Here is a 17,175-nt window from a genome sequence, read left to right on the forward strand (position 1 = left end):
CTAGTGACATGTCATACCTGACTCAAACATTTATCTGTGTTGCCTGATAAAATTGCCATGTCATGCCCAGTAGGGAGCAGGCCGTCCGGTTTTAGCAGCCAAACCCTGAAATACATGACACTTTACAAAAAACAGCACACAGCAGACATGTAACAGCACGCAGGAGCACAAAACACACCCTACAAAAATAGGAAGAGAAAGGACTTTATTCTTATTATTATTGCAAAAGGATATCTGCATTAGAATGAAACCATCTGCACACAAAGAAACACAAACCCTCTGACTACAAAGAAAAGCAAACACACAACAAACATGATGGAGTGACACACCGTAAATCAGTATTCACTGAGTTGTGAGAAAAGTTCAGCTCTTATGATGAAGCTGGTCAGAACACCCATCCCACCTGTTTTGCTGAATTTATTTGGTTTGGCAACATGTGTTATACTTTGACAGATGCAGATTTGTGCAGGTATCTCTTATGGTCTTACACCCAAATTTCCAAGTAAGCCATATCCAGTAACCCCAGAAAACAGGAAAGCTTCAACACACCACTTTCTTTTTGAAGTCCTCATGTGGTTGGGTTAAAGAGATGATGAACAACAACAGAGGTGATTTGTAAAGGTAAGGCCTAGAGCGTTTTCAGTATCGGGGGAGAGAAAGAGCTTGAGAAATCCTTTACTACCTTCAGTCTAACTTTTATTAGTGGTAGCTGTGTTGCTTACATTAAACCAATGTCATCCTTGCATGCTTTCAACCTTCTATGATTTTTAATTTTAAAAGGCAGGAAATTCACAAGAGTGGTCAGGTGTTAATTTGCACTTTAATATTAAAAGTGATGCAGTATTAAGTAGGGCTGTATCGAATTAATTTTTTTCCCAAGCAAATATTAGCCAACCTTTTCCTAAGGAAACTGTGATGTGAATGCCTGTAATGTGACGTCATCGTTTTGGCCTGTTGTTTCGGGATACTCTACTTTCTTCACAATAATATGAATAAAGAGATGATGAATATGATCAACTGGAAGTCACATTTTAAGTTTTAACACTGTCTAATAGGCATTACTTACATCGTTTGATCCAGAGTGCGCTGTCTTTGCGGTGTCGAAGGTTGGCATACCTACCATAGATGAGGATGCACTTGAACATTCACAAACAATACAGTGATTATCTCCGCAGTAGGTTAAACTAAATTTAAGTGTTACTAACGATATTCTAAACTTTAATTTACTAAGAGCCATTTTTCGAATTTAGAAATAAACTTACATTTTTCAGAAGGTTTCGAATTTGTTGTTGAGTGATGAGAGACTACACAAGTTTTGTCTTGCATATCTGGCAGTCTGCTTTCTTTTATTATCATCAGTAAACTTAAATGCTCCCAAACCAGGGATTTTTTGGACATTTTTTGTCCAGGACTGAGAATCACGAACGAAGATTATTTCTTACTTATGCACAAATTTCTGCCTTGGTGGAGAGCAAGACGAGGCTTCCATTACTGTAATTCAAAGTGTGTAAATGTGTTTATTGGCAATTTTTTTTATATTAAATGATAATAAATAAAGTAGTCAGTTTTAACATCTAAATTTCTCATATTACAGTAGCAAAAACCTTAAAAATGCCAATGAGCACCCATCTGAGTGATCGAATGCTTCATTTCACTATGGAATGCCAATTCAATGAGCGAAGCTTTGAATTTTTCAGTACAACCCTAGTACTAAGTGGCATACTGAACATGGTGTACTGAAAAGTAACAAAATAAATCAGCAGACAATGCCTTTACTGTAAACAAGTTAACCACTTTTAATTGCTTTCAGATTAAAAAGTTTGCAACGTAAAAAATTGCAGAACATACAGTATTAGGGTCATATTGAGGGGAAAAAAAATCTGGGATTTTGAGAATGAGGTCATAATACTGTGAGAATAAAATCGTGATATAATAAGAATAAAGACAAAATAGTTCAAGAAAAAAATTGTAATATTATGAAAATAAAGCCATAATTTCATGACAAAACTTCATAATAATATGAGAATAAAATCATAAAATTTCGAGGAAAAAAATCCCCATTATTTTTAGTAAAATGTATGACCACCAACAAAATGGGCCAGAGGACAGTCAATGGCAGCCTGAGCCTGCTTCTGGCAACTGCTGTTTGTCTCAGCAAGTGTCTGTGTCGGTCATCAGGGCAACTTTAATCATCTTTAAACGTTTGATAAATGCGGTTTGGCTTGTTGAGTAAACACAGGTTTACAGTTTCACTCCTCACTTTAACACAGGCGTCAGGCTGCTCTTCTGATATATCCTCTCATATCATAGAGCATATTTTGGCTTATGAAACACTGTTCGTCAATAGACGTGTGTGGCTTTAGTCTGACAATTTAAAAAGGAAATACAAACAAACAAAAAAACAAAAAAAGCATGCTTGTAATTGTAGTCACTGAGGGTAAATACTGAGTTCTCTGGTATGGGTCTGTAAGTCAATGATCTGTACCCGGAAGCACGATCCATTTGGCACATGCGCATAATGACGTAATCAGAAAAACAATTTATTCGTGCACAATTTGTGTTCCCTGTCCGATTTACAATATTTTATTAGGTATTCCATAACTATTGTTTATGCTATGCTATGCTAATATGCTAAGTCTATGGACAATGAAGTATGCTGAACTAAACTAAACTATGCTATGCTAATATACTAAGCCTACGGACAATAAACTATGCTAAACTAAACTAATCTATGCTATGCTAATATATGAAGCCTTCAGAGAATCTTTGAAAATAATAAACAGTAGTTCAATAACATTATCAGTAGCCTACATGTTAACACTCCACCTCTCAGTGAAAACAATGGCTGTGTCCAGACACAGTGTGCGTACACTTCGGATACTGCACATGTGTATTACAGTCAGGACTTACGTACCTCCAGCAAAATCGGGCAGCTCTCAAAATCAACTGCGCATGTGTTTTGCAGACCGGACTTCCAGATTTCGTAATTCTGAGGAGAATCGGGCAGTTACAATCTGAACACTTGACGGACAGCAGACAGCCAGTTCCATTCTGCACATGCGCGTAATTACTAAATCGGAAAACCAATTTATTCCTGCACGATTTGTACCACAGTGTGAACATTTTAACTGGAAACACCTGGTAGTTCCCAGTGAGAGTCTGTTTAAAGATTATTTATTGCTTGTTATAGCACAGATATGGAAATGTTTCTATATCTATGTGTTACAGACTGAGCAAGTGACATTTGTCATTTTGTATGCTGCAGAGCAGCATTTTTACAATTTCCGGTTTGTTAAAAAAAAAAAAAAAAATCGATAAATAGTTAAATAACTGCTTGACCCGCATTCGATTCTGTTCAATACAATGTATGTGTCTGTTGTCTCTGTATAGACTTTAGACCCATTATATCTCTAAAATATGTCTGTTGCTATCCCTCTGCTAACATCAAAAAATAACAGCACTACAGAGGAATACACTTAGCTAATGCATCACCAATTTCACAGTAGAAGCTAACCATAGCTAATTTTACCAATCAGGGATTACAACTGTTCTCACAACAACCAGGCAGTTAATTTAATTAGACACATGAATTAGAGGATTTGATAGCTGCAGCTTTTATTTTATTTGTTGTACTTTTGTTGTTTGACCTCTGACATTTTGGTGACTTTACTCTGTGGGTTTGTGGTTTTCTCCTCAGTCGGCTGGATGCTTTGATGAGGAGAGGTAGGTTTACACCACTGCTAATTCTGACAGCGTGGTAAAACACTGAGGCACTGTGGTTAGAAAGACTAAACAGAGGCGCGTTTCTCACCTTGAACAAGTCACAGATGCTGTTTTTTTTTAATTTTTTTTGGCGTTGTAATATTTATATCAGTGTGTGTATGCATTGTCATTATTATTGATCGTGTACAGTACTTCTGTGTGGAATGTTCAGTTTCTCATGTGGTCTAATTCTCTGTTTCTTTTCTCTGTTAAAGATACACTTGTAGAACCCCTCTTAAGTTCGTGTACTGCTGTTTTTGTGTTTCATACAGAATCAATCCTGCCCCTCGGTTGGTTAGACGGTGGTTGTCTTCATCTTACTCCACATCATACACAGCACAGCACAACACAGAGTCCAATACACACATACACACACACACACACACACACGTGTGTGTATATACATATATTTATATATATTTATATGCAGTATATATAAGTCTCAGAGCAGACGGGTTACGTATATTCAGTGTAAATTAAACTAATCATGTGTTCACAAGTTTTTGTAATGACCAGAAAAGAACAAGTGCCAATCACATGTTAACTTTAATCAGGTAAGTATTTCAGAAATCAGCATCACAGAATTGATAGAATGAAAAATACATTTGTAATTCTCAATACCTTTTCCTGCTATCATGTCATATAATCTGGGATTACACCCAATTTCTTACTGAGCCATTTTAACATTGACTTAACACTTGTCGTAGATCTCCACCTCAACAATAGCTGACCTTGCACTGCTCATGGTGGCCCTGATTTCCACTGACTTCCATGTGTACATTATACTACTCTCTGCAGCCTTGATACGTTTGAATGTGGTTTCATTCTTATCGTACATGAGTTTGTAGAGTTCCTTGTCACATGGTAGACTATTGTCAAAAATGCCCACTGCCAGCCAGTTGTCAAAGACGTTGTAGTCAAAAGGCACAGAGAACATGATAGCCATCATCTTTTCAGCGTCTTTTTTCTCCTGTACCAGGTCGTAAGTCAACACACCCACGGCCCCACTGGCCACACCTGTATTCTTGGAGAAGGCACACACCGCCATTGTGTTGATGTCCACAGTGGGTGGGGGAGGTTGAGTGTTGTGGCCGCTGTTCATCCAGGTTCTAAATAAATAAATATCATTCAGTTAAATGAAATATGTGTCTGGTACTATCACCTTTTAACATTAAATTAACTGGTGTAAATACACATGTAGAAAAGAGTGTGAGGAAAATTTTATCTTTACGTCACAGTGATCACGTGTATAAACTAAATAACTAGATTGTTAAAAGGGCTTTGAGAGTCCTAGGCCTGACTTAGTCCTAATTAAATAGTATAGATCTAAACCTCAGTCTGGTCTTACTTGGGGTTGACAAGTGAGTAGACTCTGCTGTCATTCTTAATATTTATTGTGCAGCTGCGATCGGAGAGAGAGGGATTGCTGACAGCCTGGCCAGCCTTCACAGCTTTAGACGCAGTTTCCAACCGTGCCATTTCCACGTGTTTACTTTTGTCTTGCAAGACAATGAGACAGAGGCAAACACACACACACACACACACACACACACACACACATTAACTGGTGCAGATTGAGATGTTCCAGTGTAGAATATTAAAGGAATCATTTTAGGTCAGCAAGAAATTGACAGTGTCACATTATTCACTCACTTAAATGGTTCAAGATTTTATTAAGCCACAGGTTTCCACAGTTTCCATCTTCAAGGTATAAAGCAATTTGAAGGGATATCATCAGAAAACTGTTACTGTCCATAAGAGACCATTGTACTGTTGAAGAGGGACCTTCACTTCCCCCAACATCCCTCATTTAGTAGACAACCTAAGTCCTTACTTTATGTCTGCTGAGAGCCAAATAATCATAATGTTCCTTTCATTTGGAACTAGAAAGCAAAACAACCTTGCCCAGCTTATATTTAACAAATAAGCTTCCTGCACTGATACTAAGTATCTAGAATAATTAGATGCTGGAAACTATCTCTTCAATATTCATACAGTCAGTTTATTTTGCAAAGTTGAACTGGCCTAATTCTTCAGTTGGAAGGAGTGCATGACAGCAGGTTCAGATGAACACTTTGATTACTGACCACCTGATCACCTAGAGTGTCACATTTTTGGAAGCATGGAATATGTTCTACAAATACAAAAACACACAAAACACACACACACAAACACATACGCGCACACACACACACATAATCAACTCACCCCCACTTTATCTTCTAAGTTTGATTTGATGTGTTAGGTTTTATCAGCTAAGTTCAGGTGTGGTTAGTTAGCGATTATTCTTTTTTTTTCTCTGTAACTAATGTCCCTTGATGATCTCAGAGAGCTCCCCTTTTATTGAGTTTGACTCCTCCTTTGGGGGCAGTCCCTTGTAGCTAATTCATAGCTTGTCTTTAATATAACCCCCTCTCATTATATTCACTCTTATTATTGTTATTCTTGCCTCACTGACACTGTGAGCCATAACAACATGGCAAAAACATGCCATCTGTCAGTTTCTGCAAAGATAAAGAATTTAAAATGTATTGATATATGTTTTGATTCTTCTACATTAAGTCAGTACAGTCACTGAAAAGCTGCACCCTCCACCCTCCACAAGCCCATTCATATGATATCAAATCCAGACAATTTTACTCATCTCAAAGCAACTCAGTCACTGATCTCAGTCAAGTTATTCGAAGGCTCACAGTTACAAGAACAGTGTGCCTTATGTCTAATATACCATAAACGAGCAGTCAGTTTTGTCTTGAGCTAAATCAACGATACAAAGGTTTAGAAAGAAATTGTGTGTAATCCCAGATTATGTTATATAATATCATCATTATTACAAAGGAAAAGGTATTGATAATTGCAAATGTATTTTTCGTTTGATCAATGCTGTAATGCTGATTTCTGAAATACTTACCTGATTAAGGTTAAAGATGTGATTGGCACCTGTTCTTTTCCAGTCATTATGAAAACTTGTGAACATATGATTGGTCCAATTTAGACTCACCGTAGTTAGTATGGGAGGACCCATATCAGAGAACTTATCATTTACTTTCAATGACTATAATTACATGCGTGTGTTTTGTTTTAAGTGGTCAGACTAAAGCAACACACTTCTATTGACAAACATTGTTTCATAAACCAAAGGTTAATCCAACATTATTGTGCAACCACAGACTTGGGCATATTAGTCCTGCTCTGTCCTCTCTCTACTGCACTGTGCTGTGTGTTTTAACTTGTGTAGAATTCAGAATGGTTTAGGAAACCAGGTCTACTCACAAATATTGGAATATCCGAAACAGTTGTTGAAATGGGCGCATTGTGTATCTCTGTGGCCATAGTGAAAGCTATGGCTCTATATAGCCGCACTGTAACGGACGTTAACTGCATTTTGAAGCAAGCACAGTCAGTCAGACTAATGTTAGGTTACAGTTCTCTCCTCTGCGTGGGAAATGCAGCCACAAAGTAATCTCGCAAAAAGGACATCCTTCTGTTTTTCTAAGTTACTTGATTTGAATTCTAGTTGACTGTTGTTCTTAGGACAGTGTGAGAGTCACACTGAGGGAAAGATTGGGTCAAAATCGACTGGCAAAAAATGACATTCGATACAGCCCTACTTAATACTGCATGACTCTGAATGTTAAAGTGCAAATGAACACCTGACCACTCTTGTGAATTTGCTGAATTTCAGTCAATAGTACTGGCGGCGCCGAGGCGGTGGGGTGCCCTCACATCAAATTCTGCTTAGGGCCCCATAAGGGCTTGGGCCGGCCCTGCGTGTGACAGCTGTACCATTTTATTCAACCCCCTCTTTTCTTTTACCCTTTTCAACTCTAGAAACATTTAGGTTACGTGTGGTCTCCTGCTTTTTTCTTTTGTTAATGTGAGTAAAAAAAAAGACATTCATTGTGGAAGAACCGTGAGTTTTTAACCGAAATCTTTCACAAGATAATGCAACTGAGGAATACAGACCTAAACTGTTACAAGTCTCTTTCACCTTCCTATTCTCTTCAGAAAGAGAACAGGTTCTGTGTGCTGTGTTCTGGTCCAGTGTGAGCTGACAGGCATCCGAAGACAAGAAGAACTTGATCATTATAAGAATGATTGGTGGGATCATAAAACATTATAATATTCAAATGTGGACTTTATTATCACTTACTCTTTCAGGTTATGGTGTTTGGTTTTTCATTTTCATTAACTGACAATAAATACTGTTATTGAATATAATAAGACTTGCATATCTTCAGCCTGCTGTATGTGAGGATGTGTAGCCAAAGGGCTTTGAGCTGAGGAGCCCCTCCATCTCAGTGATAACAGTCCTCAGCATGTCCTCTGTGACTGACCCACAGGGCTGCTTTGAGGGAACATGTTTCTCTTTCATAACAGTTATGAAAGTTGAGGCATGTTTTGGGGGTTGAAAGTAAACTAAATCTGCCGAATAACAAGTTGGCCTTGAAGGTTAGACTGAAGGTGGTAAAGGATTTCTCAAGCTCTTTCTCTCCCCCGATACTGAAAACGCTCTAGGCCTTACCTTTACAAATCACCTCTGTTGTTGTTCATCATCTCTTTAACCCAACCACATGAGGACTTCAAATAGAAAGTGGTGTATTGAAGTTTTCCTGTTTTGTGGGGTTACTGAATATGGCTTACTTGGAAATTTGGGTGTGTATATACCTACACACAAGAACTAATTTGAAATTACATAGACAACTTTTCAAATTACAGAAAAAAAAGAAACAGATAACAAGAGAAAAGAACAATTTAGGTCTCTCAGAATTTTCCAGAATCATATGATGTATGATCACAGTGTATGAACATTTCTAATAGTCATGAACATCAGTATGAATGTATGAAGTATGAATATTAGAAAAGCTGGATGTGAGCTTTTTCCTCCTTTCATGCCTAATGGTAAATACACATATACACATGTACTATAGCAGAGGAATGTAGGTTCAGGTCAAGTTGTTGTGTGAATGATGCATGTGATGTATGTGAGGAAGTATGTATGTGTGTGTGTGTGTGTGTGTGCGTGTGTGTGTGTGCGTGTGTGTGTGTGCTAGTTTGTGTTAGTTCTTGCTGGAGGTTAAGAGTTAAGAATTGTCCTTAAGTATCACAACACCTATTCTCCTGATATTTTTCTGTGCAGGAAGTTCTTTCTTTTCTTTCTTACTCTTTGTGCTACCTGCTTCTCCTTTTGTTGTCTTTGTATTGAGACAAAATAAAGTGGAAGTGGCCCCCCCCCAACCCCATACAGATATCCTCTTTAAAACTCTCAGTCAGGCAGGATTTTCACTTTCTATTTTTGTAGGGTCTGTTATGTGCTCCTGTGTGCTGCTACGTGTCTGCTGTGTGCTGTTTTCTTGTAAAGCGTCACGTAGTCCAGCATTTCTGTGGGTTTTGTGTTAACATTCAGACAGGGCTTCAAAACACAGTTTTTTTCTTTCATTTGGTTCCCTCCCAGCAGAATCAGTATTTTAATGTTTCCAGTTTGCATTCCATCTTAAAATGATCTTTATCAAACCAGTTAGAACCAAATGAAATACCAGTGAATCTCTATATAGAACTTGGAAGTCATTCTTAAATCTCTCATAATGATCAGGATAAGGCAAAGCCACCGAAGACTCTGTCATGTTCCTAATTCTCCTCAGAAAGAGAATGGGTTCTGTGTGCTGTGTTCTGGTCCAGTGTGAGCTGACTGGCATCCGAAGACAAGAAGAACTTGATCATTATAATTTTATTATGGGGAATGATTTGTGGGATCATAAAACATTGTAATATTCAAATGTGAACTTTATTATCGCTTACTCTTTCAGGTTATGGCGTTTGGTTTTTCATTTTCATTAACTGACAATAAATACTGTTACTGAATATAATAAGACTTACATTTCTTCAGCCTGCTATATCTGAAGATTATGGTGTTGGTGTCTGAATGATGCTTGCAAGATGTGTGTGATGTATGTGAGCAAGAGTGCGTGTGTGTGTGTGTGTGTGTGTGTGTGTGTGAGAGAGAGAGAGACTTAGACTGAGTGTCAGTAGTGCGGTTAAAAGGTCAGAATGTTGGGGAAATGTCTAGACCTAATGAAAAAATACTTGCATCACAGCTCCAGTTGTCCTTAAATATCACAACATTTAGTCACCTGATATTTTCCTTTGCATTATGTCATTAATGAGGTGTGGCTATCTACAAAAACCGCACTGTAACGGACGTTAACTGCATTTTGAAGCAAGCACAGTCAGTCAGACTAATGTTAGGTTACAGTTCTCTCCTCTGCGTGGGAAATGCAGCCACAAAGTAATCTCGCAAAAAGGACATCCTTCTGTTTTTCTAAGTTACTTGATTTGAATTCTAGTTGACTGTTGTTCTTAGGACAGTGTGAGAGTCACACTGAGGGAAAGATTGGGTCAAAATCGACTGGCAAAAAATGACATTCGATACAGCCCTACTTAATACTGCATGACTCTGAATGTTAAAGTGCAAATGAACACCTGACCACTCTTGTGAATTTGCTGAATTTCAGTCAATAGTACTGGCGGCGCCGAGGCGGTGGGGTGCCCTCACATCAAATTCTGCTTAGGGCCCCATAAGGGCTTGGGCCGGCTCTGCGTGCGACAGCTGTACCATTTTATTCAACCCCCTCTTTTCTTTTACCCTTTTCAACTCTAGAAACATTTAGGTTACGTGTGGTCTCCTGCTTTTTTCTTTTGTTAATGTGAGTAAAAAAAAAGACATTCATTGTGGAAGAACCGTGAGTTTTTAACCGAAATCTTTCACAAGATAATGCAACTGAGGAATACAGACCTAAACTGTTACAAGTCTCTTTCACCTTCCTATTCTCTTCAGAAAGAGAACAGGTTCTGTGTGCTGTGTTCTGGTCCAGTGTGAGCTGACAGGCATCCGAAGACAAGAAGAACTTGATCATTATAAGAATGATTGGTGGGATCATAAAACATTATAATATTCAAATGTGGACTTTATTATCACTTACTCTTTCAGGTTATGGTGTTTGGTTTTTCATTTTCATTAACTGACAATAAATACTGTTATTGAATATAATAAGACTTGCATATCTTCAGCCTGCTGTATGTGAGGATGTGTAGCCAAAGGGCTTTGAGCTGAGGAGCCCCTCCATCTCAGTGATAACAGTCCTCAATATGTCCTCTGTGACTGACCCACAGGGCTGCTTTGAGGGAACATGTTTCTCTTTCATAACAGTTATGAAAGTTGAGGCATGTTTTGGGGGTTGAAAGTAAACTAAATCTGCCGAATAACAAGTTGGCCTTGAAGGTTAGACTGAAGGTGGTAAAGGATTTCTCAAGCTCTTTCTCTCCCCCGATACTGAAAACGCTCTAGGCCTTACCTTTACAAATCACCTCTGTTGTTGTTCATCATCTCTTTAACCCAACCACATGAGGACTTCAAATAGAAAGTGGTGTATTGAAGTTTTCCTGTTTTGTGGGGTTACTGAATATGGCTTACTTGGAAATTTGGGTGTGTATATACCTACACACAAGAACTAATTTGAAATTACATAGACAACTTTTCAAATTACAGAAAAAAAAGAAACAGATAACAAGAGAAAAGAACAATTTAGGTCTCTCAGAATTTTCCAGAATCATATGATGTATGATCACAGTGTATGAACATTTCTAATAGTCATGAACATCAGTATGAATGTATGAAGTATGAATATTAGAAAAGCTGGATGTGAGCTTTTTCCTCCTTTCATGCCTAATGGTAAATACACATATACACATGTACTATAGCAGAGGAATGTAGGTTCAGGTCAAGTTGTTGTGTGAATGATGCATGTGATGTATGTGAGGAAGTATGTATGTGTGTGTGTGTGTGTGTGTGCGTGTGTGTGTGTGCGTGTGTGTGTGTGCTAGTTTGTGTTAGTTCTTGCTGGAGGTTAAGAGTTAAGAATTGTCCTTAAGTATCACAACACCTATTCTCCTGATATTTTTCTGTGCAGGAAGTTCTTTCTTTTCTTTCTTACTCTTTGTGCTACCTGCTTCTCCTTTTGTTGTCTTTGTATTGAGACAAAATAAAGTGGAAGTGGCCCCCCCCCCAACCCCATACAGATATCCTCTTTAAAACTCTCAGTCAGGCAGGATTTTCACTTTCTATTTTTGTAGGGTCTGTTATGTGCTCCTGTGTGCTGCTACGTGTCTGCTGTGTGCTGTTTTCTTGTAAAGCGTCACGTAGTCCAGCATTTCTGTGGGTTTTGTGTTAACATTCAGACAGGGCTTCAAAACACAGTTTTTTTCTTTCATTTGGTTCCCTCCCAGCAGAATCAGTATTTTAATGTTTCCAGTTTGCATTCCATCTTAAAATGATCTTTATCAAACCAGTTAGAACCAAATGAAATACCAGTGAATCTCTATATAGAACTTGGAAGTCATTCTTAAATCTCTCATAATGATCAGGATAAGGCAAAGCCACCGAAGACTCTGTCATGTTCCTAATTCTCCTCAGAAAGAGAATGGGTTCTGTGTGCTGTGTTCTGGTCCAGTGTGAGCTGACTGGCATCCGAAGACAAGAAGAACTTGATCATTATAATTTTATTATGGGGAATGATTTGTGGGATCATAAAACATTGTAATATTCAAATGTGAACTTTATTATCGCTTACTCTTTCAGGTTATGGCGTTTGGTTTTTCATTTTCATTAACTGACAATAAATACTGTTACTGAATATAATAAGACTTACATTTCTTCAGCCTGCTATATCTGAAGATTATGGTGTTGGTGTCTGAATGATGCTTGCAAGATGTGTGTGATGTATGTGAGCAAGAGTGCGTGTGTGTGTGTGTGTGTGTGTGTGTGTGTGTGTGAGAGAGAGAGAGACTTAGACTGAGTGTCAGTAGTGCGGTTAAAAGGTCAGAATGTTGGGGAAATGTCTAGACCTAATGAAAAAATACTTGCATCACAGCTCCAGTTGTCCTTAAATATCACAACATTTAGTCACCTGATATTTTCCTTTGCATTATGTCATTAATCATCTGTAATTTTTTTTCTATAATGCCCAGCTGTCTGTGCTGCAGGTTGTTTTGGGCATTATGAGTTTTGCCAAACCCTTCTTATTCCGTATGATGTGTACCAAACTTTGGATTATTTGTGTGACCACTGCCCCAACCATGTCTCTGATATCACTGACCACTGTGTACCAAACCCTGTCTCTGCTCTCTCCTGCTCTTCATGATCGTGTTGCACACACATAATAAAAAGGGTCCCCCATCACAGCAACACTGAATTCTGATACTGACAGTGAGTGAAATGAACAATGTCAGAGCTCCTGTTCACACTCCTAATGAACTCATACACTGGACTCTGATCTCAAACTGTTCTCTGGCCATTACTACAATTCTTTTTCTCTTTCTGTTTCTGTTTCATGTGAATAGATTATTATTGTTATTCTTGCCTTATTGACACTGTGAGCCATAACAACAATGGCAAAAACATGCCATGTGTCAGTTTCTACAAAGATAAATAATTTAAAATGTATTGATGTTTTGATTCTTCTGCATTAAGTCAGCACAAGCTGCACCCTCCACCCTCCACAAGCCCATTCATATAATATCAAATCCAGACTATTTTACACATCTCAAAATAATTCAGTCACTGATCTTGAAGTTATTCAAAGGCTCACGGTTACAAAAACAGTGTGCCTTATGTCTAATATACCATAACTTAGTGGAAATGAGATGGATATTATCTGTTTATAGCTCACAGTGCAGATAAAAAAGGAAGAGGAGGAAACTAACACAGAACAAAAACTGTGAAATCTAAGCACACGCTGCACTTCAAACCGAAAGTGAAACCAAAATGAATCAAGAGAATATTTTGGTTTCTGTTGCTTCTAATTCTTCTAGTTCTTATTCTACTTTCTACGTCTCTACTGTTATCTCCACTCCCTTCTCCAAGGTTGTTTCCATATCACTCATATTGCTTAACTGTTATCTAGTCTACAGCAGTGAAATGGCACTGAGAGTCACATGATGTTTGTGCAGCATTAGTCCCCCATTCATGGGTCAGTGTGAAACATTAGTGGTCAGCTGTAAATCCAGTTCGAAGGAAACAACAGCTACACTGAACCTACCTATGTTAAATCTTGCTCGCGTAAGACCACAATGTTAGTTAGAATGGAACTTCTGGCAATCCGACTTATTTGCTAAAAACACCATCCACAGAATAACACCAGAAGACTCAAGGAACATTCATAAAACCGGGTGAGGTGTGGCTATCTATAAAGTGGAGTTAAAATGGATAATTGGGTGGGCATTCCCTAGGTAAAAGTATTTGTAAGATAAACAGAACATGCCATTAGGGGGAAACCTTCTCCCCGTTACGATAACTTTACTTGTCTTTTGCTTTCCTGCTGGACCTGTACGATGGAGTAATAGGGCCACATTGAAGAATGAAAAATTCTGAGATTTCAAGAGTAAGGTCATGTTGGCCCAACTCGTTGCTTACCGTTGTCTCATTTTAGCTGACCTAGTTTTATAGGAATGGCAGGAACACTCTAAAAATGATTTTCATATGTAACATTTTAGGACGGATAATTTTACATACATAATATTTACATCAACACATGTCCCCATGAAACCCATGAGACCCTGAGGCTTTGATTAGTATTACCCCCCTCTGACTTGGTGAGCACCACAGAGGGGTGTAAGCACAAATCCTGTAACTGTAATTAAGACAGAAGAGGCACACAATATGAACTTTCGTTCGGCTTGACCACAGGATTTATACTACCAGTTTACCCTAACACTGTATTCATTGTTCTATTTGCAAAACACACTGTGACACGTTGTCATTTTCACTGCATCCTCATAGTGCTGAACCATGTAAATACAAGTCTCCGGTCAAAACAAAGCCTTAACAGTTTCTCAGAAATAACTGCACTGTATAAACATTAGATAACATCTATATCATCAGAAGATACTTTCTTGGCACTCGGGATACTTGTTGCTGCTTTCAAAGAGAACCTCAAATGGTGCCTGTGTGTATCATTTTGTTGCAAAAATGCCATTTTGAAAAAGGATTGTTATGTTTTGATTGCAGAGTTTCATTTTGACATGGAAGTGAGATGTTTATCTCCGAGTGCTGTGTCTTATTTGGCTTGTGTGTAGAGTTTTGACACAATGAGTGAAATTCTGCAACAGGTGTGTAAGCAATCATAAAAAATTGTAAACAAATTCAAGATTTTTTTAAGAATAGCTGGCTTCAGTGAGCCAGTCATCCGCAGTCCAGTTCCTTAGTGATTCATATGTGTTTTACACTGATAACTGGGACATTGGTCTCTAACCGTAATAGTTCTTCTTTTGTGACCACATCCCCTAACGAGAACTTCTGCTTGCACAGAAAGGAAGTTTAAGCTATAAACACCCTGAGACTTTTTGGAAGTCAGTGGACTGGGAGACCAAATGCTCCCAAACATTGTCCACCGTTAGATTTCTAATGTATTAGCCCTAATTTTTTTGTAAACATCTTTGACTGTCATCAGTTGGATTATGTTTGTTTTTGAGTGTGTGTGTGTGTGTGTGTGTGTGTGTGTGTGCCCCATGTATTGCTATCTTTCTGGGGATCAGTAAATCCTCAGGAAAAAAGGATAATCTGACAAAAAGTGTCTGGTGGAGACCAAATGCTGGCCCTCACTAGGAGAAAAACATTTTTATAAGCTATACTGTTGTTACTGATGAAACAAAAAGCGTCAAAACATTTCATTGGTTAAGGTTAGGGTTATGGTTAGGTATAGGTTAGTGCTCTTTAGTTACAGGATAATGAGTGTGAATAGGAAGTTCCCATGAAGATATGAATACAAGAACAGCAGCCTTTGGAACCCCAATTTTACTAAAGGCCTTTAGCTCGGTGCCTTAGACCAGGACCTGAAGATTTACAGTTTAATAAACAATCCTGCATGGTGTTCTATAGGAAAGGGGGGAAAAAATGCAGCCATCATCAGGGTGGAGGTCTGAGACTGTTTACCTCCATGAGCATCAACATTACTGAGATACAGAGAGAGAGAGAGAGAGAGAGAGAGAGAGATACAGAGAGAGAGAGAGAGAGAGAGAGAGAGAGAGAGAGAGAGAGAGAGAGAGAGAGAGAGAGAGGCATTCAAAAGGTTCCATGACCTGGAAGGATATGCCATCATTATTTGAGACCATACATGTACATGCATGCATGTGTGTGGGAGTGTGGAGTGGCTTAGCTGGGTCTTGCCTACATCATCTAAATGCGTGTGCAGTGGTGAAACCTTTGTGCAAGGAAGTACATATTCTGACCCTCTGACCATACAGCATGTACGATTGTCTGATTTTTCAGAATATTAATCAACCATATATTTTAATCTCCTTTCCTTTTCTCCTTTCTACATAGTTTTCTAGTGACTCAGTGAATCTGAGAGGTGTGATGTAATGTAAACTATGTCAGCTGGTAACAGCATTTAGTTGTTTCTTTAAATATTTTATTTAACTGTACAATATTTTATTTAAACTGTTTGTGTGCCCCAAACAATACTGCGGAACCTTTCTGCAGGTAAGAACCCCTCTCATGATTAAACGTAAGAAAACAGTGATGTCCCAGTGTATGCAATGGAACTTTTCTTTTTCTTATTCAGTTTCATTAACTCCACTCAGCCTTAACTGGATGCATCCATGCTCACTACGGTTGGAGTGTGCCTTGCTTGTGGTCAGGGTGATTGTGTCATTCATTAAAGAAAGCCACTGTGCAGAGATCAGGCATTCCTTTCCTACCACCCATTACGTAAGCCACTTATCCTAATCACGATCGCAGGGGGAGCTATCCCAGCACTCATAGGGCGAAAGACAGGGAAACACCCTGGACAGACTGGCAGACACACAGACAAACACAGACACGGGGAGAACATGCAAACTCCACACAGAAAGAACCCTGGCCGCCCAGCCAGGAACCAAACCCGAGACCGTCTTGCTGTGAAGTGACAGCGCTACCCACCGCACCACCATGCCGCCCTGGTAAGGACCAGAGGGGAGATTATTCATTCTTCTCTGTTCCTCACATGATAACCATAAGGTGGTATATTCAAATGTTGTGAGACATAAGTTCAGGAAGTAAGGTCTGATGAGATTCCTAAAGCTATGGGCATAGGAGCGCTATGCTAAGGGGCACGCCAAAACAAGATATGAAAAAGTGTCTTTGTTGTCCATTTTGATCACACAGACAAGACAGGCTACTTATTCTTTACGGCTGCGCTCCAATGATTGTATTAGTGATGAGACTCATTTAGTTCAGTATGATGATCCTGCTTTTGCCTTTGTTCTGTGTTGTACATTGTTTGTGTTGAGCACCATGTCACCTTTTGGTTGCCTGGAAAACCTGACCTCTTCATTCTGTAAGTTTTTGAAGTCGTTGCTGAATTTGATCAAACCAAAAAA

General features: G+C 38.7%; 1 protein-coding gene across 1 annotated transcript; it reads right to left on the bottom strand.

Moving 5' to 3' along the window:
- Positions 1-4,453: 4,453 nt before the first annotated feature.
- On the bottom strand, positions 4,454-4,864 carry LOC115808812 (DELTA-thalatoxin-Avl1a-like). Its single transcript, XM_030770300.1, has one exon. It carries the CDS (start codon positions 4,862-4,864, stop codon positions 4,454-4,456), a length of 411 nt encoding a protein of 136 aa, XP_030626160.1.
- Positions 4,865-17,175: the final 12,311 nt, after the last annotated feature.

Source organism: Chanos chanos, chromosome 3 (genome assembly GCF_902362185.1).
Source record: "Chanos chanos chromosome 3, fChaCha1.1, whole genome shotgun sequence".
NCBI classification, from domain to species: Eukaryota; Metazoa; Chordata; class Actinopteri; order Gonorynchiformes; family Chanidae; genus Chanos; species Chanos chanos.

Excerpts from the sequence above, each read along its gene's own strand:
- LOC115808812 (XM_030770300.1), bottom strand. The coding sequence starts at position 4,864 with ATGAACAGCGGCCACAACACTCAACCTCCCCCACCCACTGTGGACATC.